The sequence below is a fragment of the Medicago sativa genome, chromosome 1 (genome assembly GCF_051527215.1).
Source record: "Medicago sativa cultivar Bolivia chromosome 1, Bolivia_mono, whole genome shotgun sequence".
Lineage (NCBI taxonomy): Eukaryota > Viridiplantae > Streptophyta > Magnoliopsida > Fabales > Fabaceae > Medicago > Medicago sativa.
In genome coordinates this window covers 32,105,015-32,132,824 of record NC_140749.1, presented here as the reverse complement: position 1 = coordinate 32,132,824, position 27,810 = coordinate 32,105,015, and the positions used below count along the sequence as shown (strand labels likewise).

Here is a 27,810-nt window from a genome sequence, read left to right as displayed (position 1 = left end):
CTTGTATCAGTGTGCACATTTCTCCTGATATGTAATCATCATCTGCAGAAAAATTAGAGGTAACCTAAGCAGGTTGCAATATAACTGATGCATTCAATTTATTTATTGTAAAACCATTATAAATAAAAGGTGTGTGATCTCATTATAGACACACAGAATTTACACTAATTTTACATATTTCACAAATCTAATTGTTGGCCATGATTTGATGTATTATGAATACGCCCAGTTTATGCCTAGTTTTATGCATATGCTGTCATAGCAACCTTTCTGCTGTCAATAGAAAAATGAAAGGAGCACTTCAACAACAACCAAGCAAGTTTGCCAATCATTGGTTACGAAGCTGGCCAACTGCTTTTGCTTCCTCCTGCAGTTGTGAAACATAATTGTTTTGATCAATTGAAAGTGAAAAGAAAGAGGGAAAGGAAGGTGTTAGCACAGTCATATAATTTGAAACTAAAGATCCAGCCTCTCTCCCACTTAATTTGATTTCAAAAACTCCAAAGAGAACGACTGCACTATTAACCTCACTGTTCCTTTCGAGTTTTCGATCTGGCAGGCCTTCCAGGTTTGATCACTTTACCAAGAAGGATGATAACAATAGGTAGAACGGTTCCAGTAAAATACACGTTTCCATATGAGGCAAGAGTTTCATGCAGACTTCATACCTATTCAAACACACCACACGAAAAAGATAGAAAACTTGTAAAAAATCTCTGAATTCTTGTAAATCTGAGCATACAAATTGGACTTTTGAGTGTGAATGTGTTAGTGTTTGTGTGTGTGTGTGTGAGAGAGAGAGAGAGAGAGAGAGAGAGAGAGAGAGAGAACAAACCATGAAGCCAACACAGGAATAACTTAGAACCAAAAGTGTGTAAGCAAAATTAGCAACCCGTTCCCTTGTTAGTTTTTCCAAAGAAACTACAAATGCATTCGCGAAGATAGCGAATAAGGTTGAAGCAAAAATCATGTATAAAGCAAATATAGTAGTGATAGATAGAAGAATAAAATAGCGATCAACTTAAAATGCAGATAAATTTTATTCACATGCCAAATAGCACTAACGGTCTGTGTGGCAAGTAACTGAAGAAAACTTGGCTTCTTCCCACTCCGGACAAGTCTTTCATAAACATCCACCAAAACATAGACAATGGCAACATTGTTACTTCATATTTCATTGTCGAACCTTATGAATGAAAGGTAATACAACAATCATCAACAAATTTCAATTTCTAGCCCAGCTTAAAGGGTAGGAACAAAAGATTAACAATTAAAAACAATGAAGATCAACTGCTGGTGGGTTGATGATGTTATAATCTACTGTCAGCAAAACAGATGTTATAGCTGAAGAAGAAAGATTATTTTAACATGGTCCAATAAATCGTTTATACAAAAATAATTCAAGAACCACATAGGTACCAACATGAAAAACTAATATAGCCATACTATTACCAGAACTTGAAAACCATAAAGTCTGCACCCTATTTAAGTTATAGCCATTATTTGACCATATTTTATACTGAATAGCATGTCGCGGAAACAATAGATATTAGTTAAAAACCATCCATGCTATAGAATTATAGCTTCAACTTAACAATACTATAACATACTAACCTCACTGACATTCGCAAACAATTTTGAACACATATCCTAAAACTACATTTAACTTATATTTGATAATATATAATAAAATGAAATAGGCTTTGATAATATATAATAAAATGAAATAGGCTTCCTTTTATATGATAAAAAGATCCAAAAATACTATCCATGGCCAATATATGATGTTTACACTAATTTGTTTACAGGAACCGCACAAATGGATTGAGTGCCAGTGTAGTCATCACACTTGTCTTATGCAAACCCTTCCATGAACAATCATTAGTGTAATTTGTTGGACTTAGTTTAACAATATACTCATGTATCAACGAAAATTATTTACCAATGGTTACCTAGGCATCTAAAAATTCTAAAACACCAAGCAAAACTCAAATTATAAAACATCAGAAATTTAGACATAACAACTCTATGGTGACTTGATCTGCAAGTTACCAACTCACGGTGAACTTAGCTTGAAAAATGGAAATTAATATGGCAAAACTTCAAAAGAGCAGCATACATGTAAATGGGCAAGTAGTTTATCTCATATTTACCAAAAATTGAAAAAATCTGATTCTACACTTAAATTTAAGAACAGTCTTACACCTGATTAGTTCAGAGAGTGCAGCAACATGATCATGATTTATAGGCATCTACACTTTTATCAACACAAGTAGAAAATGAAAGCAGACTATTCAGAGCCGTGACAATTATGGCTATGATGCTGGATAAATCTTTTTGCTATGCCATCTTATATGCACAAACAGTATAACCAATCTGCAACAACATACACATAAAAGAGATTGCATAAACTAAGAATCGCTAAAAATTTAGAACTAAAGGAATGAAACAAAATTAACAAAACAAATTTAGAACCACAAAACTTACTTGCTAACAACTCCATGGCAGACAAATCAATCACTAAAGTAGCCGTTGGAGCACGTAAACTTCTTTCACTCGATTCTGCAAATAAATTTAAATACCTCATAGCAGCAACCAAAACAGTCCTCTCCACAAGGCACCAGCCATCACCTCCTATTCAAGCATTCTCTCGGATTCCAACACCATTGCAATATACCTCTATTATCTTGTCCAGATATCTTAGCAGCTGCAGCGAGAACCCTGCATAAAATTGCTCAGATTATTAAAGGTGTGAGGTAATGTAAAATGGAGTAGAATCATATGCACAGGCATTGTTCATAAATAACATTGTAAATTTGTCTTCCAAATTGAAAGACATTCAACGGTATTCAGTTTTGTATCCGGTGATGTGTACCTTTTTTCCAATCCGTTGCGACGTCACCTAACACTGTCAATCTGTCATATAAACACCCAACACTGTCAAGCCCGCAGAGGCGTACTTATACCACCTAATAAAATAATTTAGTCAATAAAAACCCTGTAGGCAAAAACATTTTGTGCTTTTGTTCTTTACATACAACTACATTCATTTAGGGAGACCTTTGCTCGGCTCACGATGAAAGTACGTGTGGTGTCGGTAGAATTACGACTTTGGCATAAGCTCGAAATGTTCATAACTCCTAGTAATGTTCAAAAGCACTCTACACACCAGAAGAAGAATAACCTTTTCAATTAATGAGCTTTTTCTTTGTTAGAATGTACAACATATCATGGTATTTCTCATATCATAACATAAAAATCAATAGAATCATAACAACATATCATTAACAATAACAGCAACAACAAAATTCTACTCTATTTTTGTACATGATCCGCCAACCTAAAACTCATTTCACCAATAGACCAAAACGATGAACCACTATTCAAATAAACGTACCTCTATTTTCATTCATCAAAGAACCAAACGACGAACCACCATTCAAAACGACGTACCACTATCTTCATTCATCAAAGAACCGAACGACGAACCACTATTCAAAACAACATTACCATGATTACGAACATCACCGTGACTACGAACATCACCAACCATCACTCTCATCAACTCAAAAGCCTTACTCTGCCCCTTAACACTTCCTTTATCTTTAACATCAACAATTCCATCCATGGCACCAAACGCCAACGCGTCTCTTACATCTCCAGCCACCACATCTCACAAGATTAAGCAATGCCGACACTGCATTTTCCCTCGTCCTCGTACTCGAACCAGTAGCAAGATCTAGTAGATCCGCCAGCACTCCAACACCAGAAACATTCTTAAACGCCTCAACACTTTCCTCGCAACCAGCAACCTATATCAGAGATGCAAAAGTTAGTTACCTATCAGTTACATTAGATAAGAGTTAGTAGTTCTAACTGGCTATCTCATTGAATTACTTAGGGCCCATTTGGGAGTTAGTTGTTCTAACCAGCTATCTCATTGTATTTCTTGGTATATTTCTCTCTCATAAAGAATCTCAAATTTATAGTCGAACAGGCTCATCACCGCAGCTATAACAATTGAGGCAAGCACTGCATTTGGAGTGTACTTGAATAGTGGTATAATCACTAATAGAGTTAACAACACTATGGCCATAACTATGTTTGATACAACAGTTTTACAACCAAACATATAGTTCACAGCGGAGCGAGAAAATGATCCTGAAAAAAAGAATCAGAAACACTCATCAAGATAACTCTAATAATAGTTGAAAACCGTGAAACTAAGGGAACAAAAATCTTGAATCAGCAAAAGTAGAGGATCATGTATTGAAGCCAAAATAAAAAGATGATTGATTGAAGCCAAAAAAATAAGCTATTTCTATAACAAAGGATATAATAATGTCAACTTGTTTTCATATGCTATCCTGGAGAGCATATGCAAATAAGACCTCTCTGGTACCTGTAGCCACATAGCAAGATGTCAAAGAACCAACAATGTTCATTGTTCCTAGTGCCACCATTTCTCTGTTACCATCTAGTGAATAGTCTTTCATAGCAACAACTGTTCTTCCAACAGCCACAACTTCCTACAAAGTTAAAAAACAATATTGACTCAAATGTTCTATAAATGTTTATGAAACAAAAGAGATGAGGAATTTTATGTAAATTTATACCTTCTTTTTCCAACGAAGCACTGTGCATTGATGAAATCTCGGCCTCTTTGTCCTTTAATTTTTCTTCTAGGACATGATAATGCTCTACCTTATCCTTAAGCTCAGTGCATGCATTTTCGTAGTTTGATAAAAGAAGGTTTTAGTTCTTATAATCTGGCTGAGACCATTTGCCAAAGCAGAAGTTGAGATCAAAGAAACTTTTACTTGAGATCAAGATATTAGAATTTCAGGTTATTTACCACCAATAATTCACCCAAACACTATCTTTCACCCAAATTTTGTATCAAACACTATCATTATAACCTCATTCTGAGACAAACAATATCTTTCACCCAAATTATGCATCAACAAACTATATCAGTTTTTAACACCTTAGACACAACATCCAAAATCCTTATTATGCAGACTTTAACTCCAACAATTAGCTTTATACTCTATATATACAACAAAGCCAGAAAGCCAAACAAACTAACATAAAAACACTTACTTGAATCAACAGCTATAGCGGTAGTAAATCAGCAAGAATATTCACACAGAGAAATTAACAAACAAAAATAACACAAACAACAACCAAATTTTTAAAATTACTTAGTCATCAAGCAAACAATATCCATGACCATCTTTAACATCAATTGATCACATACTCTAGCTAGAAAATTGTCAACAAACAGTTACATAGTTATCTAACTTCCTGCATAAGTAACCTCTATGAACTCACTTACTACTACAATCAACAAAATGCTTCAGGAAAATTAAGTCTTCATTTTACACAACTTTTTCAGGCTTTTGGGGAGATCCTTTAGGAAAATTAAGGATCATGAAAATATTTAAGTGTGAGAAACAATAATTCAGCAGCTTGATAAAGGGTTTGAAGCCTGAAGTCACTACATCACTAACTCTTTTCAATTAAATCAGACTCTAATGCAGGAGTCATTGCATATGTATCTATGTGTGAATTACAATTCCAATTTATGTAGAAAAGTAAATAGGTTTCTTCAATTGCTGAAAATCACTCCCAGTAAAAAAAATAATTATACAGCTCAAGACAACAAAAAGAACCAAATTCAAATTCTTAATGAGAAAAGCAAAAGTCAAAGACTCTAAGTTATCAATAATATATGACTTTACTACTTATAGATGATTGTCTTCATTATAAGTATCGCCGACGGCAGCGAACGATGAGGTGGACAGTTGCCTTCTCTTGGATGTAGTAATCAGCGATGGTGTGGTGGACGGTGGTCATCTAGTCCCCACTCATACGGAGGAAGACGTCGAGGGTTGACTTCTCTTGGATGTTGTAATCGGCAAGGGTCAGGTTGTCCTCTAGTTGTTTACCGCAAAAGAGCAGACTTTGTTGGTGTATTGGGATATATTCCTTGTCATGAATCTTCTTCTTCACATTGACTATCTTGTCTGAACTCTCAACCCTCAGGTGGTGCGTCATTCCAGTCTGGGTTGCTATGTAGATTTGCATCTGCACAAAATTGCCATTAAATCAATAAAGAAAATTTGAGATTGATATTTCAAAACTGATCCAAAAATAGAAAACACTAACAGCCTTTGTTTGGCATTTGAAAAACTGAAGAAAAAGATAAAATGCTAGAGTATAAATTCAAAATATAAAAAAAAAAAAATCATAATAATAATAATAATAATAATAATAATAATAATAATAATAATAATAACAAAACTTTAACCAGGGAAAAAAACCAAAGCATAGAAAAGGAAATAGGAGGTACCCTGGGGGTTATGCAAATATCTAGCTTGAGAGGTTCAGAACCAAATGGAATCACAAGCAACTCTGATGAAAGAGTTGCTAAAGGAACTCGTTGGACGTTCTTCGGAGAAGATTGTAATTTCAGTTTGCATATCTGAGACCGAGCCAATATATCATAACTATAGTCGGACTCAGAAGAGTTAGGACCAATGCAGCAAAAAGATTGACTGCATTTCCCAAAAGCATACTTCTATTATTGAGAATAAATAGTTTACCATCATTTTCCCCTTAATGAACAATGGTTTCATCATTAGACTTCAAGGAGACAGTGAAGGACTAACCATAAGAGAATTTGATTTGAGAATCCCCATGTTTATGGCTGAAGTGGTTGGACAACACTTCTGATGATGCAGTTTAACAAATATTAAATATTAAATATTAAGCCTAAATTTAAATATTTTTTTTTTTTTGAACAAGCCAAAATGAGATATATATTAACAAACAGAAGTTTTGCTCCCTAGCACAAGAAGTGCAGAGAGAGACAAAACAAGATTACAAGCGATGCCACACACCGTTCAAAAGGTTTATAAATGGATAAAACAAATCAGCCAATCCCCAAACAAGCGAAGGGATGCTGCCACCATAACTGATAACCAAAAGGAAAGCAAACATTTTTAGCTTTCAGCCAACGGAGAGAAAACAACTTAACTTTTTCCAATAGCTGCTCCATCGTATTAGCTTTGTTAGAAAAGAGTCTTTGGTTTCTTTCATTCCAAATAACCCAAATGCAACAAAGCCATATCAAGTGTAAGAATGACCGACGCGGAGCATAACCACCAGAAGAGTGAACAAATTGATTGAAATGATCCATAACCTGTAGGGGATCCACAAAATACACACCTATCCAAGATTTGATAAGCTTCCAGAGATCGCCAAAAATATTACAATGAATTATTAAGTGATCTAAAGTTTCTTGTTGACCACATCCTGAAACACAAAGTTGATTGTCAAAAGAAATAACACCACGCCGCACCAAATTGTCCTTTGTTGGCCATCTATTACGAAAGAGCCGCCAAGCACAAATAGACACTTTCAAAGGAACGTTTTTATGCCAAGGTGCATCCGAAGCCAAATCATGAACTTGTATCTCCTGCCTCATAAGCATTTGATACGCTCCACGGACCGTGTAACCAACTGTAGGATCCGGTCGCCAAAGCCAAACATCTGTCTCAGAATCCTGCAAAGAAATGTTAGACAACAGATTCCTAATCTCCACTACTAAATCCTCCTCCCAGGCAAACAAACGACGTCTCCACCTCCAGGCCTCCCCATCCTCTCCCCAACCTAAAGCATGCATCGCACCTACCGATAAGTTCTGGTGAACCGATAAATCAAATAATCTTCTAAATCTCGCCATTAGCGTCACAGTCCCCACCCAACAGTCCGACCAAAAATAAGTGTTAAAGCCATTACCAAGACGTTTAGAAATATTGTCTTCGAACCAAACTCCACCATCGCCATCTAACCCCTCTCGGATTTTAACAATTTCCTTCCACCACGCTGACCCCAACCTACTACCCTCTCTAAGCCGCCCTCTCTCCTCACCATAACGAGACAATAACACCTTAAACCATAGCCCCTCCCTATCCACTAAACACCTCCAACACCATTTTGCCAGAAGAGCAATATTAAACTCTTTCAGTCTCCTAACCCCCAAACCACCAACCTCCTTACTCATACAAATAGAATTCCAGTCAACCCAAGCAATTTTCCTATTATCCTCACCCCCACCCCAAAAAAAATTAATAAGAATAGATTCGATGGAAGAGATTATACCTGCGGGAGCTCTGAAAAAGGAAAGGGCGTAGACAGGCAGTGAAGACAGGACAAATTTGAGGAGAATCAAGCGACCCCCATAAGACAAATTTCTGTTATTCCACACAGACAGCCTAGATTTTATACGATGGATAACCGGGTCCCAGAATGCCAGACGTCTAGGGTCACCCCCAATGGGGAGGCCAAGATAAATGAAAGGAATGCGACCCACTTTGCAAGACAAAATAGAAGCGGCTTCAAGTAACCACGAGTCCTCAATATTAATACCAAACAAACTACTCTTCTGATAGTTTACCTTCAACCCTGACATATTTTCAAAAAGAACCAAAACAGCCCTTAAGGCTCGAACATTCGCCCAGGTCTTAACACCTATCAGAAGAGTATCATCAGCAAATTGCAAGTGAGAAAGCACAGTGGGGTTATGCGTCCCAATTGAGTACCCTGTAAAGAGATTCAAATTCACCGCCTCCGACATCAAAACATTTAATCCTTCGGCTGCGAGAAGGAAAAGAAATGGAGAAAGTGGGTCACCCTGACGTAAACCCCTTTTCAATTGGAATTCATTTGTTGGACTCCCATTAACCAAGATCGACGCAGTTGCCGTAGAAACACATTCCTTCATCCACTTTCGCCATAAGGTAGGGAAAAACATTCTCTCCATAACATCATCCAAGTAACCCCAATCAACTGAGTCGTAAGCTTTTTCAAAGTCAACCTTGAACAATAACATTTCTTTCTTCTTCTTACGCGCTTCATCAACGGCTTCATTAGCAATGAGAATGCCATCAAGAATCTGTCTGTCCTTAACAAAAGTTGTTTGGGTTTCTGAGACAACTTTACCCATCACATGCCTCAAGCGATTGGCCAACAATTTCGCCAAAATTTTATATAAACAACCAATTAAAACAATGGGGCAAAAATCATTGAGGCGTTGAGGATTATCAATCTTTGGAATAAGGGCAATGAAAGTGCTGTTAATACCTTTCGATAAGCGACCGTTACGGTGAAAATCTGATATGAACCTCATAATATCATGCTTCAAATCTAACCAGAAATCTTTTATAAAACCAAGATGGATACCATCCGGACCAGGGCTTTTGAAGCTATCACAATCCCACACAGCCGCCTTTACCTCTTCTTCACGAAACGGACAAGTCAAAAAATTACCATCAGATGCATTCAACCTACGAAATTGTAAGCCATCTGCCCTTGGCCTGTTGATTTGTAACGCTTGGAAATGAGACTGAAAGTGACCAAACACTGCTTCCCGGACATTGTCAACTCCCTCTATAATATTATTATTCACAACAACAGAAGAAATGACATTACGACGGCGTCTACCAGACATGATAGCATGAAAATATTTTAAGTTTGCATCCCCTTCGCGAAGCCATAATAAACGCGATTGTTGCCAAGATATACTAGTGTTAGCCCTTGATAAAGAATGGGGCTCAGAATATAAATCATGCAAAACATTCACTTCTTCCTCAGATAAAATATCCACCTCACCCTTTGAATCCAACAACTCTATCTGATTCTTTAAGGAACTAATCTTGCCAGGTAAATTGTGAGAATGAGTTAGATGCCATTCTTTGAGATCACCTTTGATCCGTTTCAATTTTTCCTTTAAAACATAACCTCCCCAACCGTCTACTTGGTATGATAGTAATTTTGATCGAACAAATTGTTGGTAACCCGGAACATCAGCCCAACATTTCAACATCCTCACCGGCTTCGGACCCCAATTATGATCATCCACCGATAAAACCAATGGACAATGATCAGATAAACCTCGCAAGGAAGCGACTTGCAAGCTATTGGGCCAATTTGCACACCACTCCTCAGAGAGCAAAAATCTGTCTATGCGGCTCATTGAATTACCGTCCCCTTTGTACCACGTGAAACTTCTGCCATGTAAAGGTAAATCTATGAAGGTGTTATTTTCAATAAAAGCATTAAAGGGACCGCAATCAAAAGACTGAATCGCGGCTCCCCTAGACCTTCTTTCTTCGAGACTGCGCACCGCATTAAAATCCCCGCATAAACAAATATTTCTTCCCACCAATTGTTGAAGATATACAGACAAAGAGTTCCATAATAATTGTTTCGCACCATTATCGCAAGGAGCATAAATATTGAAGAGATAAAATTCATCATTAGAATCAATAAACCGACCATGAATAATTAGCACATGCTCAATACTAACCGATGACCAAACCTCGACAACAGCAGTGTCCCACATAATTAACAAGCCCCCAGACGCCCCCACAGCTGGTCGGAAAGAATAAGAATGCGAAGGAGAACCCCATAAGGATAAGGACAAAGCATCATCAATGACTGACAACTTCGTTTCTTGCAGAGAAACAACGGAAGGATTTTTTTCAGCTATAAGTTTACGGACTTCCGGCCTTTTAGCATACCCACCTAGACCCCTGACATTCCAAGAGAGAATCTTCATTACAACCCCTTCTCCCTTGACAACCAACCACCCCCCACCTTACTCAGAATGCGCCCCTACCTTTGGGCCACCCTGCACTTCCTTGTTTTGTTTCCGACCTCTCGATAATAACCGAAATTGGTTATTAAAAAGTGTAACAAATTAGATGAGCATATCTATACTTAATTTTTCATTATCCAAATTATATTTTTAAACAATTATTTTTTATAATAAAGATTGTTGTTGATGTCGTTAAAAAGAAAGAATTTAGATTATATTTTTTGTTAAATTGTTAGTGTAATTGAAATAGATAACCGTGGTTAGTTTAGTTTGTTATAATTTGAAAATCATTTATTTCAATTAAAGGGAAAGAGAAAAATGAGTTAGAGGGATGATTTTGGGTCAAAAACTGACCCTAAGTCACCCCTCTTTGATGAATGAACGGAAAGAAACTGGGGTTTTGATAACGGCTGACAAGAAAGAGAAGGGGAACACCAGAAGTTAATATTGTGCATCAGTCACAAACTTTGATACACCGAAGGTTACAATGTTGTGTATCAAACATGTCAAGTCAGAAACATTTGCTCTCACCTGGTTGACCCATATCAGTCCACAAACCACCAAGTGTCAAATCTGTTAAGACATAGAAGTTTGTTTATCATCCGGTTGACCTATACCATAAAAATGCTAGTTTTATTCAAATTTCTCTTCATGTCATCTTGCCTTGTCCTGTACCTACAACATCAATTTTTCTTCACATTCATAATTACTCAGCCGATTCCCACCACACCCATAAGAGGCTTCTTAGAGAATGAAGAGAAAGCTACAAAGGAGAGTGCAGTTGCTTGAACTGGAAGAAACAAAAGCTTAGTGCAGTTACTTGAACTGCAAGTTTCTTTTCTAGTTTGTTTTGATTTCTCAGTTTCTTTTCTAGTTTGTTTTGATTTCTCATTGTGTATAACACTTTTGCATATAAATACCTGATGTAATCACATTTCACAATAATGAGAATGAACCATTTTTCATTTGTTGAATTTCATAACATGGTATCAGAGCCTGGTCTCTCTCCCTCCCTCCCTCCAATTGAAATAACAACATAATAAACGATTATATAATGATTCAAGCCCACTTTTTTTGCTAACTTTGTTCTTGTTGTGGAATTTCTTCCCTGTCGAGCTCCACACAACTCAGTTCCTAGAGCTCTACCTAGACAGTTCCTCCGAACAACTATCTATCACCTAACTTACAAATTATTCTTTATAAATTTTATCATCCTAAACTAGCTTATTAATTATCCGCTATCTTTTACTAAACAAAGTATATATAACAAGGATAAAAAGAAAAAAGAAACAAAAGTTTCCGGGGTTCGAACCCCAGACACCCCACTTATTCACGTTATAAGGTGAATTCTAGTCATTAGGCTACCTGACAAAAAAAAATGAAACAAAAGTTTCATAAAAAATAAGAAGAAACAAAAAAAGTGAATCGTAGACCAACAAAAAAACGTGTGGCTGTATTAGCATACCAAGTACGGGTACACAATCACCTAACAAACAAGTCATTGTGTAATGCACCCTTGTCTTTTGAGTGTAGAAAAGAGTTTGAGCCGAATATTCTGAAGTCAATTTTTACACGAATATTGCTTAGGAGTTTTGTATATGAATTATGTAAAAAAAAACTTAATGGGAACACATATTATTATGCGAGTGATGATATATAAAGAAAGAAAATGAATCCAAATGTCTTAGCTCAACCGGTAAAATGCCAAAATTGTTAGGCCGGATGCCATGACCAGGGTTCGAACCTCAATACCTCGTTTTGCCATTTCGTCTATTAAAAAAAATGAAAATAGTTTATCGAGAGAAATAGGTGTTAACGGCTGAAAGTGAAGCAATGAAAATAGTTTATCGAGAGAAATAGGTGTTAACGGCTGAAAGTGAAGCAACGGAACATACTTTCATAGTTCACCTTGTCACACTTCGCACCACACATACAACAACTTCCACACCTCTTTACAACAACCACTCCCTCCAAACCCTCTCTCTCTCTCTCTCTCTCTCTCTCTCTCTCTCTCTCTCTCTCAAGAGAAGAGAACACAAACTCTCTCTCTCTCTCTCTCTCTCTCTCTCTCTCTCTCTAGAACAACAAGAAGAAGAAAACAGAACAGAGAGGAGAGTAAACAGCATTCCACAATGGATACAGCATCATCACAACTCATCTACCGCGGAATCGATCCTTTACTCCGCTCTTCCCATTCCAACCGCCACAACAATCTCCCTCTCCGTCGCCGCCGTTCTAACCGTATCTCCGCTGTCGCCACCGATCCTAAACCTGCTCCGGTTACAACCGTCAACGGTTCTTCTTCAAGGTCTCCGCCTGCCAAACCTGTCAACGGTGTCTCCGGGGTAAATAAACTAACTAACTAACTAACTTTTCTGCTTCTGAATTCGTCGAATTTGCTGATTTCGAAGTGTGTTTTTATTTGCATTCAGAGAATTGGTGATGTTTCGAAGGAGATTAAGAGAGTGAGAGCGCAAATGGAAGAAGATGAACAATTGGCAAGTCTTATGAGAGGTCTTCGTGGTCAGAGTCTTAATGATTCACTCTTTGCTGAGGATGATGTTCAGCTACGTCTTGTTGAGGTATTAAACAACTTATTTGCAGCTTATTCTGATAAACATTTATGTATAAGCTGTTTTTATAACAAAAGATGAAATTAAGTTTAATTGTTTCAGTACGAGCTATAAGTTGTTTTCGTAAGTCATCTTGAAGAACTTACTACAAAAATAACAACTTATGAACAATGTCATGAGCTGTTTTAATAAGCTGTCTTTAAAAAATTTAAGAAAATAAACTAAAGACAGCTTGTGAAAAATGTCATAAGCTGTTTTTGTAAGCTCTCCCAAACAAACTCACAAAACTTATGTCAGTAGATAAGCTCAAATAAGTCAATCCAACAGACCCTCAATCCAAAATTCATTGAATAAATATTCTAATTTTTCTGATATTTTTGTGAGTTTCCTATGATATTTCTATTTTTTTTTCCATAAATATATGACATTTCCATTTATGATGCTTGAATATACATAAGCATTGAGCTGGTGAGCTACTTTTTTTCTTGGATTTTATGTTATTTGATGTGGTTGTGTATTTTTTCATTTGTGTAGGTAGATGAAAGTAGTGAATTTCTACCATTGGTGTATGATCCAGCTAGTATTACTGCATATTGGGGAAAACGTCCTCGCTCCGTTGCAACTCGCATTGTGCAGTTATTATCTGTTGCTGGAGGTTTTCTTTCTCGGGTTGCATGGGATGTGGTTAACAAGAAGGTTAAAGAGGTAATTTTTCTATGCCAAGATAGACTAAGCAGCTTGCGTGCATTCTTGACGTGGTGGTCATTGTCGGTGGTTTTTTAATTCTCCCTTGCTTTCTGTTTCTTCTCTTGTCGATAACTAATATTAGGCGTGTTGATTTAAGGCTTTAAGTTAAGAAGTTATTTGATTGAAGAATTTTTCTTTTCCCGTTAGAAACTATCTTTAGTTTCTAGGATCTAACTATCGTACGCTTTAAGTAATTGTTGAGTTGAAAGCTGTTAATAAAATTGTTATTGTTAAGTTACGTGCTAGCCTTTAAGTCATAGACAAAAGAAAAAAAGTTCTTAGAATGATAAATTTGTTTTGATTTGAGGTGAATGATAGATCGGGTTGCGTACACAGGTTTCATAATTTTCAATAGAAGTTTCCAGTTACGTATGGATGAGCTTACAGCTTGAACTTGTATTATGCATAAATATTTAGATATTAGTCGGAGTGCCCATGCAACACACATGATAACATAATATATATATATATATATATATATATATATATATATATATATATATATATATATTTTGTTTTTTTTTAATTTCTTGCATATTTGGCAAATTATAAGTATTATAGAAAATTAGTATCGAATTTAATGCATCGTAACATTGTATGTAACGACATGATAATAAATCATAGATTTTGCACAACAACATTGTGTTGGAAATTCCACCCTAATTGCGGTCTACCCTTAGGCGCCTTAATATCGGCACTTGGGTTGCCTTCATTGCATCCTCTAGCACCTTCATTGTTCTGGGTTTGAGTGGGGAATATAAAGCTTGGGCAGTTCTCACCATACAAGCTGGTTTTGTAAACATGAGTTTATAAGTTTCATGACCCTGTATCAATCCTTTTAGATAATTGAAACTTATTTGTGCTATATATTTCACCGTGGTTGCTTATTTGTGATATTTTCATAACCAGAATGAGGTTGCCAGGGCTATTGAAATACGTGAAATTGTGACATCTTTGGGTCCAGCATACATAAAACTTGGGCAAGCATTGAGCATACGACCTGATATACTGTCACCTGCAGCAATGACAGAGTTGCAGAAGCTCTGTGATAAAGTAAGCTTGCTGCTCCTTTACCCTTTCATTGCATGCTCCCTTCTATATATGCCATTGTGTCCTTTTTAAATGAATCTATATCGTCATACATAGGGAGAATAGTCATCCAGAGAAAAAAGTTAATAACTTGATATTAGTTGGACAAGCGTGATTTATTTTTGTAGTTAATTTGAGCAGCATAGAAGCAAAATATTGTTCCTTCATTTCAGAATAATGAAACACAATTGTCTGGATGCATATTTAGTGTATATGTTCTAATTTCCAAAAAAACTCTCTGCAGTGACTTTTCTTTCATAAGCTTATTTAGCTAGATAGAACTATTTGACCCTTCTTACCAGAATTGCTGTCTGATGTTTTGGTAAACACTGAAAATTATTAGTAGTTGCACATTTGCATTTTCATTTCTGATATTGTAAGCTCGTACTTTTTCTGAGGTTTTTTTGTTCTTGGTGGGGGTGTGGGGGGATTCCATAAAATGTGAAGGTTCCTTCATTTGCAGATGATGTGGCTATGGCTCTAATTGAAGAGGAACTTGGTCAGCCATGGCAAAATGTCTATTCTGAATTATCAACCTCTCCCATTGCCGCCGGTAGCTTTCCAGACCATTTTGATATATTACTTTCTTACTAGAAAAGTATAGTCTTTCATTGCTGTTTTTTTGAATTAACTAACCAACAGGTATCTGTTTTCTTGTGAAACATATGCAGCATCTCTCGGACAGGTATATAAGGGCCGCCTGAAGGAAAATGGGGATTTGGTTGCTGTTAAAGTGCAAAGACCTTTTGTTCTCGAGACAGTTACCATTGATTTATTCATTATCCGGAATCTTGGTTTGGCTCTTCGAAAATTTCCTCAGGCAAGTTAAATTCTTGTGAGCATAGACTTAAAGTCATATATGTTTATTTAATTAATATGGCTCTGTTGTAGTAACATTAGTTACTTAGCAATGCTAAATCAATTGCACATTGTATTTGTTCTCATCTCAACCCAACTGCTTTTTACCTAATTTTTTAGGTCTCCATTGACGTGGTTGGGTTGGTTGACGAGTGGGCTGCTAGATTTTTTGAGGAGTTAGACTATGTGAATGAAGGTGAAAATGGAGACCGCTTCGCCGAAATGATGAAGAAAGACCTGCCCCAGGTGAGTCCAATAATTTCTTATTTCTTATGAACGACAGAAACAAATCCACTATCTGTTTTACGTCAGTATTTACACTACACAGAAATTCTTGGCGGAATCTAGAACAATTTGTTCCTCCTGAATACCTAGGAAGATAAAGAACGATAAAATACTCTATCTAGGACTCAAGAGCTTGGTCTCTTCCCACAACACATTAATTGGCCTCCTATGTATTTCGAAGTTATAACATCCTAACTAATTAACTGCTCTAACAGTTTACATGGCCTGCTCTCAACGGACAAATCCTGACTTACATGGATCGTCCATTTGATTTGTTGGACCAACTGATGTTACTTTCTTTCCTCTGTGCGACGCACACTCTAAATGACATCTTTTTATTTGATGAAAGAATATAAAAGGAAAGAAACAAGGTTAAGTTTTTTTTTTTTTTTTTTTTTTTTATAATAGGATCATATTGCTTTTTATGAGGGCTTCATATCTACCAATGCCCAATGATCTGTTTGCATATGCCTATTGATGATATTTGTCAAGGTTGGCTTGATACCTTTCTCATTGTTATCCTTTGTATATATAGAGGTTACAACCTGTACAAGTAATTACAACAAATAATTACATTTAATGCAAACAAATCAATTTCTGATTTGTGTGCCTATTTTTGAAACAAACTAATAAATATAACTAAGTAGGCTAATCAATTCCTGATTCACAATATGATGAGACTGAGAACATTAGGCTAGACTTTCATTCAATGGAGTTATAAATTTGTTGCAACTGATTGATGGTTTAGTTTTATTTTTTTTGGTCGAACAACTGATTGATGTTTAGCTAGTGAATGATTGTATGTATGGTATATCTGTTCATCATTGTATTATGTATATATGTAATAGTGTCACAATTCATTACACGCTCTGTAGATCCTTTACAACTTCCCACACGTCCACGACACTGTTTCTTTACAAATTCCCACACGTTCACCACACTCTATTTCTCTCTATATATATCTGCTCTTTATCCCTCTGTTTCTCCACGCTCCGTTTCTCTACTCTCTTTCTCTGTTTCACTGCTCATTTGCTTTTAGGCTATGACTTGAGTTCTGAAGTATTTTGGAATTTGGAGTTATGTTTGATTTTGTTTTAATTAAGGATGTTTATGTTATTTACTTTTGTTTATGACTTCGAGTTTTGAAGTATCTTGAAGTTTATATATGATATTTGAAGTATTTTGGAGTTTATAAATGATATTTTAAGTCATTTTTTTGTTTCCATATGTTACAATACACAATTCAAAAAAGTAGTCGAACGATACACAATACATATCCCGATTTGACTACCATGGTTTAATGTTAATCATCTGTGAGAGTTGTACCATTATAATAATTATAAAAATTGTCATGAGAGGAATTGCTTGCATCTTATCACAGTTCAATTTCAGGTTGTAATACCAAGAACTTACAGCAAGTATACATCAAGGAGGGTTCTTACAACAGAATGGATTGACGGAGAGAAGTTGTCACAGAGCAAAGAAAGCAATGTCGGCGAATTAGTTAATGTTGGAGTCATCTGCTACCTAAAACAGGTAATTTATTATTTTAATGCTTTCAGCTGGTTTTTTACTGCATTAGAACTCATGAGCTTTAAGCTACATCTTTCTCTCATGTTGTCATTTTAATTTATACAGCTTAGGGCTTTTTTCTATTTTCATTTCTTTATTTCATTGATGATTACAATAATGTCACTTTATTTTCACTTTGTTTCTTGTGTTTCAAAAATTTATGTAGGGGCAAAAACAACTTCCTGTTGTATAATCATTAGTATTAACAAAATATTAAAATAAAAAAGTGTTTTTACCGACAATGGATTGTTAACTGTTGGAAATAAAACCTCACTAATGTTCCACTATCCTTGACATCTTTAATGTTTCACTTCCCAAGTAGTTCAGATACATTGTATAGCGAGTAGAGCAGGCTCAATATCTCTTAAGAAGTAGTGTTTGCTTAGTTGCTCCCTTGTAAAATGCATCTGTCATTTATTATCATTATTGTAATTGTAAGCCAGCAAGCAATTTTGTCAAACACCTGACTAAGCACCTTGTGCTGTAAAACTTTGTTTAAACTTGATTGGACATTCTTTTCTGTCAAGATTTTTCAATTTCGACCACTGATCACCATCGACTGGAGTTAACCAACGATGAGTCGATGACCACTGCTGTTTAGGTCTCGTTTGGATCACTAGCCTTCCTTGAACGTTGTTTGGGGGTTGGTGTGAGCATCAAAAGACTTTGGCCAGACAATGGCAAGGATGTTACTTCATTTTGTCAAAAAGAGGGAATTATCCAGGAGTCTCCTTGTGTCAAACACAACAACAAAATGGGATTGGAAAAAGAAAAAATGGGCATCTTTTAGACCAAACTCGAGCAACGAAAGTCCAAAAGAATGTTCCAAAAACCTGTTGGGGAGACTATTAGCAACAAATCTTATTAATCAGTGACCCTATAGTGTGTTGGGATTAATGAGTCTTATGAGTGTGTCTCATTTGTTCGTTTTCATAGTTAAGATGGGGAAAACTTGACCCTAGAGCTCTAAAATGTGTTTTTGTTTATTGGGAAAAACCCAAGTCCCACATCGGATAGACAAGACTCTTGAGAAGAGTTTATAAAGAGGAGGCAATCCTCACCTTACAAGCCGGTTTTGTAAGGATGAGTTAGGCCCCGAAATTTCAACATTGTTGGTTACCCCTTCACTAAAAAATGTTATCACCTTTTCCATCCAAAAATTTATCTGTATCCCAGGATGTAATGCTTCATGAGGATGGAGCTTATTTCACACAACCTTATCTCCAGGGGAGAGTTTCAGGGAAGATAAGGAAATCCATTTGCTCTTCCTATCCTTGAGTCAAATGTACCCAGGCTGGAGTCAAAGCAACCATTTCTTCCATTGTCATTCCCTAAAACCGAACATAAATCTGATCCTGAAATTGATTTAAGATTTGGAAAAAAATTGGAGTTCAAGAGAAGGTTAAAGGTCATTCCTGACTCGACATGTGTTCTAGAGTCCAATTCAACTCCTTCATATCAGGTAACATTCTGAATTTTCAGCATTGCATGATCTATGCCAAGTCTCTCAAAATCAAACAAAAACCCATCTTGCAACCCCTCAAATGAAACAGAAGCGCATACTGTTGAAGATAACCTTGACCTCACAACTTCCGTCAGAAAAGAAACCAGAAAGTGTGGCAAGCAACCACTCTAGCCCCTCTCAGACTATCTCTCATTTGAAAAATTCTCGCCAACCCACAAAACTTTCCTTGTAAAGAACACTACCTTCATTCCCAGTAATGTTTTTGAGGCACATTGTTTGATAAAAGGTGAAATCTACTCGTAGTTGGGGATAAAGAATTAGAGGCACTGGAGAAGATTAAAACATGGGAGTTAGACAGTTAGTTGTTGTACCTAAAGTAAAAAACTTGTTGCTCGCAAATTGTTGTATACAGAACAATATAGAGCTGATGGATTAATTGAGAGGTACAAAGAAAGATTGATGCCAAAGTTTTCTAACTAGCCTATGGCATTACTTATTTAGAGACATTTGTCTGAATTGCAAAAATGAATGCCATTTGTGTAATATTACCTCTTGCTACCAATTATGGTTGCGAATTACAACAATTTGATGTGAAGAATGTGTTCCTACATCGGGGACTAAAGGAGGAAATCTATGTGGAGGTACCAGTAAGATATTGTGAAAATGTTATCGTCAAACTATTTGCAGATAAAAAAGGTATTATATGAGCTGTAACAATAACCTAGAGCATGGTTTGGAAGCTCCACTATGGTTACAAAGTCAAAGAGATCCCACATTGTTCAACTTCAAGAAGGGGAGGCGGGGGGCTGTGAGATAATTGACAGCGTATGTGGATGATATTATTTAGACTGGAAAGGATTGGTAGGAGAGCATTGTTAGCTCCCGAAATTTTTAATAATTTGTATTTGGGTCCTCTAAATTCAGGGACTGGATTAAAAAAAAAATCAAATATCTAAAATAATTTTGACAAATTCATGCCTCCATTACAATTGTTTTGGGTTGAATGGCCTATTTAATTTTTTTTTTTAAAATAGTGCAGGGATCTACGAAATAAAGAAAACTAAAGTAAATTCTGAATAAACTATTCTTGCATTGATTTATTTTTATTTTTATTTTATTTCAGCTGCTTGATACTGGCTTTTTTCATGCTGATCCTCACCCGGGGAATATGATCCGCACACCTGATGGAAAACTTGCGATACTTGACTTCGGTAGGTAGTCAAACATCATATATTTGTAGGTGAAATTTTCCTTGTTTGCTTCAAATTTGTGCACGAGGGATATACATATTTTTCATATTTTGCAGTTGTTTTACTTTCCTCAATAAGACATTTCTTTGAGTAGTTGACTCCACGAAGTAGAAAAAGACTTCTTGTGTTTTTGTTTGGTTTACTGTCCAGAATTTGATATTTTTCTGGAAAATAAACTATTTTAGAAAAAATATGATTATTTTCTTGTATATTCAATATAAACTTGCAGCGAACATTTTTTTCTCTAGCACCGTATATCTTCATAATTTTCTTAATATTTTTTGTTTTATCACTTGTAAATTGAAAATATCTTGTAGTTTGGTTTTAAATATGTTAATTTTCTTAATATTTTTTGTTTTATCAATTGTAAATTGAAAATATCTTGTAGTTTGGTTTCAACTTTCAAATATGTTAAAAATGATCCATCAGATTTTAAATACCAGAACATGCAATGAATGTTATAACGTTTGAACTGGCTGAACCAGTGACAGACAAGATTTATATATCTATCAAATATAATCTTGAAAGATTCTTTGTATATGGTAAAAGCGTAACTTCTTATTCTTCATAAAATATGTGACAGTGACACTATAGATTAATTATAATTGCCTTTGCAAGAAAAAAAGAAATTGATGATATTTTATTTATTAAAATAGGTGAGCTATAATTCACCTAAATAAATTAGTATGTAAATATACATTTGAAGTTCGAATTTTTTGATGAAGAAAATTAATGAAATTTGAATGCATTGAATATTCAGAAAAAATATTTTTAAATTTTCTTGGTATTTTCTAAATATTTACCATAAAATAAAAATAAAATATGGATATAGTAAGAATTATAATTATTCATCTTTATACTATAAATTGTAAAACAAAATTGGTTTCAGTAGGCAATGGTGAAATTTGACCTGATTTGTGGTTCATCTAAAACAATTTATTTTATGGGAAAATGAATTTTCCGTTTTCTTTTAACTTCATTTTTTCCCCTTCATGAATATAACAGGTATATCATAGTTATAATTTTTTCTTAGCTTTTGCATGACGATCTTGATCTTCCTGTAGACATTAAGACAAGTATGTTTTGTTATTTGAATTGTGGCTAGATATTGTTCATTGGAATGTTCCTGTTGTCTTGATCAACTTCATTGCTTTTTCCTGGTTGCCACTAATGTTTTAGTACTTTTATTCCACTGTCCTAATCATTGTGATAAATGATGGAAATCTTTTGTTGCACCCAGGGCTTGTTACAAAATTGACCGACGATCAAAAGTATGGAATGATCGAAGCAATTGCTCATCTCATCCATCGGGATTATCCAGCCATAGTGAAAGACTTCGTTAAACTTGGTTTCATCCCAGATGGAGTCAATTTAGATCCTATCTTGCCAGTGCTTGCAAAGGTCTTTGACCAGGCTTTAGAAGGTGGAGGGGCAAAAAACATCAACTTTCAGGAGCTGGCATCAGATTTAGCACAAATTACCTTTGATTATCCTTTTAGGATACCCCCATACTTTGCCCTTATAATTAGGGCTATCGGGGTTCTGGAAGGGATAGCTTTAGTAGGAAATCCTGATTTTGCCATTGTTGATGAAGCTTATCCATATATTGCACAGGTATAATTGTCTGGTATTATTTATTTTTTTATTTTTTATTTTTTCCCTCTGTCATTGTCAAGAACTGGCTTATACTTTTAACTTGTGGAAACTCATCAGTGTTGATGTCTAAGTTTTACTTGAAGGAGATAATATTAGCCAATGTTTTTGAAATTGATGAACCTGAACAAGAAGTGCTTGAAAGACATAATCTGCAAGATTTTGTTGATGATTAGTCTGTCATGTAGTACAGAAAAAATTAAGCCAATGGGAAAAATTTTCTGTCTAGTGTCTGGAAATAAAAGGGGGACATCGATGTAATTGGGTGCTTTCAAGGTTTAGAGGAGGGATATGATGTAGATATAACAATTTTGGACAGCATGCACGGGAGAAATGGTTACTATTAAATTTTGGATACAATTAGTCTTAGACTCAGTTTTATGGAGTACACCAAAATTCTTCATCGGAAAATTTTCACAACTAATATTCATGACAGATTTTGATGGTCTGATTAATAGCTTTCAACACTGAACTGCTGTAATTTTGCATTACCACACTGCAAATTTTCTTGTGCTATTACTCTGTTTATATTCTTCTGAATGAACTAAGTTTATGTTAATCACATTTACTGATAGAGACTCTTGACGGATGAATCCCCTCGGCTAAGGAGTGCTTTACGTTACACTATATATGGGAAATCTGGAGTTTTCGATGCTGAAAGATTTATTGATGTCATGCAAGCCTTCGAGAATTTTATTACAGCTGCCAAAAGTGGAGGTGGAGAGGATCTGAAAGGGAGTATGGCTGAGCTTGGGCTTATTACTAACCGGTCAGAATATCTCTTGCCGGGATTCCAGTCTGTAACATCTCAACAACCGCAGCCAGTGGAAACACGGGCAGCCCTAGCATTTTTGCTGTCTGATAAGGGGAATTTTTTCCGAGAATTTCTTTTGGACGAGGTACTTTCTAGAAGCACTAAAGAAGATTTTATATTATGTTAATTGTCATTTTTTATGCCAAGTAATTTAGTTATTATACTCTTTCCATATGAAAGTACAATAACTCCTCTCGTCCTTGACTTCTTTTACTTTATTGTTTAATTAATTGATGCATGAGCTGATATAAAAGTATGATTGTCGAAGTTTTCAAATTTGGCCTACAATCATATTTTTATACTAATTACAACAGAGGAAGTGATGCATAAATTGATTATGCAAATGCACTCATGTGTAAATATTTTTAAAATGTTTGTGCAAATTTTATGCTAGCGTAGTTAAATCTGAACAAGGTATGGCTGTTAGTTATACACAAATTTGATTCAAGAAAAATTCGCCAAGGTACAATGTTACTTCTGGGACTACTAAAGTCGTATATAATTTTTGTCCTAAAATTCCACATGGTGGCATTTTTTTTTTTTTTTTTTAGGCAAAATAGAAAATATAATAAATAAAAAGAAGAGTTACAAAGACTTTTGCTAAAATTGAATAAATCAGTTGGTAAAATTAACTGAAAAGGTTTGTTTATGGCTACTGCCATGCTGCCTATGGCGCTTAAGTTTTGTTTTTTTGAGTGTGATGCAGTAGCCACCATAAACTGTTTTGGAGTCATCTTGTATTTGTCGTGCTAAAGTTTACTATGAACGAGCGTATCGAGAGTCATCAGTTTCGAGTAATGAACTAGCATTGTTTTTTGAGTCATCAATGTCGTGTTAAAGTCTGCGCAAGTGTTGTTATATGGAGAGTTCTAAATATTTGACTCATGATTGACTGCAGATTGTCAAGGGCATTGATGCTGTGACAAGGGAACAAATGGTAAGAATTATGTCCTTACTAGGAGTTCAGAATGCAAGCCCTATTTTCGGTATGGTACCTACCATTGGACGCTTTAAGCCCGCAGCTCTTATACCCACCATAACTGAAGAGGATAAAGTTATACTGAACAATGTCCAGAAAGTGCTGGAGTTCTTGACTGCAGGAAGCACTCTGTCAAGCACATCTAGTCAGGTAATGAAGAATTTGCTGCTGAAATTCATTTGTGTACAGTTTTAGTTATTTTTTCAACAAATAAGTGCATTCGTATTTATTGATTTATTTTAGCTTAACAAGGTTCATTACTCTTATTTATCTATTTGTCTGTGGGTGGCCTTAGGCTCTCAATGTTCCTCAGATTATCCAAGAACTTCTGCCAGTGTTGCCGGGCATCTCTGCTAAAGTGCTTCCTGATGTTCTTAGCAGATTATCTTCTCGGGTATTAGCGCGATTAATTCGTGATGCATTTTTGTAAAAAATTCTATCTACCTTAATGCTTAATCCACCCACAATTGTGTATATTTGACAGAATGGACAAAACCACATACCAGTATATATAAATATAATATAACCATTTACCCTTGTTCATTAATCATTATAGCTTAAAAAAATCTCAACTATGTTTTTTTTAAGACACTCATTCTATAAGCCAAATCAATTATGCTGGCTATTATTTGCTCATGTTATCCAAACAAAATTATTGTTCATTTAGTAATGATTGTTAGGTGTATCCATATAAAGAAAGGTAAGGCATTCAACATGTGTATTAAGATAAGAACTTGTCTTTTGTAAGGTTTGTCTTATTTACCACTTTTTGCACATGCAATAACATGTTTACGGAATTGTAGCATCAGAGAAAAAATTATTGTACACTATAAGATAATTTTTTTTTTTAAAGAAAAAAAACAAACGTCTGGTGCTTAATAGATAAAAAAAAAGTTATTGTACACTAAGACCTATGTCAAAACATTTCACCCGTGGCTCGTAAGCCAGAGAAACACTAGCATGGTCACAGCCCTAAATGAATTTTTGTTTTTGTTTTGTGAATCGGATATCCTCTGCGCATAGCTGCTGAAAACTAATTCATCGAGTCGGGTAGGACTACAATAGGTGGTAAAACTCTCTCTTAAGAGAATTTACAATAGTTACATTTTCAGGGTTGGACTCGAACCCATGACTTGTTAAATTAGAGGAGCTCATTTATCATCTAATCTAATAGTGTCGTGTAGATAAAAATCATTTAGGTACACACATATTAATACATATCATTTAATTAAATCTTTTTTTGACAAATCATTTAATTAAATCTTAAATACACAGTTTTAAATTCTTTTATATTTTACCTTTGTGAATGTCCAATGATTTATGTTTGAGGTTGTGGCTCCATAAATGTTCCCATAAGCTAAGGGGTTCTCTCATCTTTGATTTCTCACAACTTATAAAATGTAGTATTCAAAAGTAATACCGATTTTGACGGGTTCTTAGATTGAGTGGATTTTGCGAGAAATTTTAGTTAAAAATATAAATACTACAATCATTTGACAATCCCAAGATTCTCACGTTATCTCCCAAACCCTTTGTCTATAGTCGCTTGTTCCGTGCCGCCAGGTTCTTTTTCTTCTTCTTTTTCAAATTTATTATCAATTATGCCAACGTGTTGTCGATTATCAAAATTATCAAATACTTCTTGTTTTGTTGATTTCACCGATTCAGTTTTTTTTTTTCTTCTTCAACTTGCTTTTTTTTTATTACCCCAGTTCTTATTGAATTATTTTTAGGTCCGATTCATATTTTTTTTAGGGATTTAGGTCCGATTCATTGCTATCAATTATATACCTATTCATTGTTACATGGTCATGAATTATACGCCGATCACATGGTGAACGATACATTGCTATCAAATATACACCAATTCTTTGTCAAATTGTGTTCTTTTTGTTGTGTTTTTTTATGGACAATTGAATGTTTTATTGATTCATTGATTTTATTTGTTTATAATGATTAATTATTTTCTTTCCCTTACTCTGTTGCTGTTAGGTAGTTTTGTTTTTCTATTCAATATATATTATTTAGTATATAGATAGTTACTAGTTCCTTATATGTATTAGAGTTCAAACAGGGGATTGACAAAATGAAAGTAAAAAAACCAGAGAAGAGGGTAAAGACAAAGATAATTATGTATTTTGAACCATGAATAACTAAGTCGTTGCAACTCGTGGATGCTATAAACAGGGGTTGTGTGATGCCAATAAGTCATTTAGCAAACAAAATATAGAACAAATTATTCTTCCTCGAATCAATGCCAAAACTGAATTCTCTAAAACTTATAGTCATTGTTTAAGCTGAATGAAGTGGTTTAAAAATCAATATAACAAAATGTCAATGCTTTTGTGCAAAAATCTAGCTTTGAATGAGACTCGATTACAAAGACTTTCACATCTAGTAAGGTGAGCAAAGTTCATAATCTTTTAAATATATTAATATTTAAAATTTTAGTACATTATAATATTTATAGTATATTAACAGTAGACCTGATGATATTGATGTAACAACTTCTGAGTAAGAAAGTGGAAATTTCGGAATGGATGGATTTTCATATGATCGTAGCAGTGATGAACATATCACTTGATAACTATGAACCACCATACAAACCTCCATCACCTAACCAACCTAGTCCACCATCTCATTCACCTTTAGACTAAGAGGTTCCCATAGAAACACAAAATCGTAATAAGAGAATTAGATTCGAGTATGGAAAGTGTTTTAGCGCTATTGGGATAAACAAATCACGGACATGTTATGGAAAACCTTTTTGTTAACATCAGTATTATCGATGTGCATTTTGAAAAGATGTCTAACATGACAGAGAAAAGAGAAAAAGATTGAGATAGAGATAGAGAGATGAAGAGTAATATTTGGGATGTTATAGAATATATACAAAATTTGGATGACAGAATTAGTTTCAAGACGGATGAATTGTTAAATACTAAAGCAAATATGGAGCATTTCTTGAAGATGACACCGGATGAACGCTTGTCTTGGATAAACTTCAATTAAGTGATGATTAATATTTTGAGCATTTTTTATTAAAAAATATTATTTTAAACATCTTGATTTTGTTGAACTATAATTTTTGGCATGTGCAACACTTCATAACTTTCTTCGCAAAGAATGTCGTTATGATGAATTTTCAGTTGAACCTACTGACGAGTCTTCATCTTCAATGTTAGCAATTCACAAAGACAATAATTATGAACCCAATGTTTAAACACGAGCAATTACCAGAAGATGCCAATTTATGGAAGACTAGTATATCTTTAGATATGTGGAGAAATACTTCTTAGGAGAACTTGAATTTAGAATCACTATATTATAACTCCATTAAAAATTTGTGTTATAAATCTATTAAAATCCTATGTAATAATAACAAAGTGATTCTAACTTCATGTTAATATATCTAAACCTATACTAGTTCACCATAAATTAGCATATTCTCATAATTGCTCTTGTGTTTGAACATTGGCTTCATAATTATTGACTTCGTGAATTGCCAACGTTGAAGTTGAAGATGAGTTCAATTGGAAATTCATTCGAGACACAATATTTGCGAAGAATGTTATGAAGTGCTGCACATGCCAAAAATTATAGTTCAACAAAATCAAGATGTTCAAAATGATATGTTTAATAATATATGATCAAAATATTAATCATCCTCTAACTTGAAGTTTATCCAAGACAAGTGTTCTTCCGGTGACATCTTCAAGAAAAGGTCCTTATTTGAATTTGTATTCAACAATTCAGTCGTCTCGGAATGAATTTTGACATCCAAATTAGGAATATCTTTTTATAACATCCCAAATATTACTCTTCATTATATCTATTCTCCATCATGTTAGACATCTTT

The 27,810-nt window shown here is 34.9% G+C and overlaps 1 protein-coding gene, 1 long non-coding RNA gene and 1 pseudogene across 2 annotated transcripts; 2 read left to right on the top strand and 1 right to left on the bottom strand.

Moving 5' to 3' along the window:
* Positions 1-102: 102 nt before the first annotated feature.
* On the bottom strand, positions 103-3,809 carry LOC146954358 (uncharacterized). The gene is made up of 6 exons (XR_015012945.1): positions 3,039-3,809; positions 2,876-2,916; positions 2,488-2,721; positions 1,048-2,376; positions 836-921; positions 103-668 (listed from the first exon to the last, which is right to left on the bottom strand). It is a non-coding gene; the product is annotated as an uncharacterized LOC146954358 (long non-coding RNA).
* An 8,780-nt stretch (positions 3,810-12,589) lies between these two features.
* Positions 12,590-24,498, top strand: LOC146954357 (Protein kinase superfamily protein). Its single transcript, XM_085716080.1, has 13 exons — positions 12,590-13,011; positions 13,099-13,248; positions 13,774-13,944; positions 14,896-15,039; positions 15,523-15,628; positions 15,747-15,895; positions 16,054-16,179; positions 17,611-17,754; positions 20,379-20,466; positions 21,746-22,119; positions 22,734-23,057; positions 23,871-24,101; positions 24,247-24,498. Exons 1-13 carry the CDS (start codon positions 12,799-12,801, stop codon positions 24,379-24,381), a joined length of 2,355 nt encoding a protein of 784 aa, XP_085572206.1. The 5' UTR covers positions 12,590-12,798; the 3' UTR covers positions 24,382-24,498.
* A 1,989-nt stretch (positions 24,499-26,487) lies between these two features.
* On the top strand, positions 26,488-27,420 carry LOC146954356 (uncharacterized; annotated as a pseudogene).
* Positions 27,421-27,810: the final 390 nt, after the last annotated feature.

Excerpts from the sequence above, each read along its gene's own strand:
- LOC146954357 (XM_085716080.1), top strand. The coding sequence starts at position 12,799 with ATGGATACAGCATCATCACAACTCATCTACCGCGGAATCGATCCTTTA. Across the intron at positions 16,180-17,610 it reads TGAAGAAAGACCTGCCCCAG|GTTGTAATACCAAGAACTTA; the intron begins GTGAGTCCAATA and ends GTTCAATTTCAG. Across the intron at positions 20,467-21,745 it reads ACTTGCGATACTTGACTTCG|GGCTTGTTACAAAATTGACC; the intron begins GTAGGTAGTCAA and ends TGTTGCACCCAG.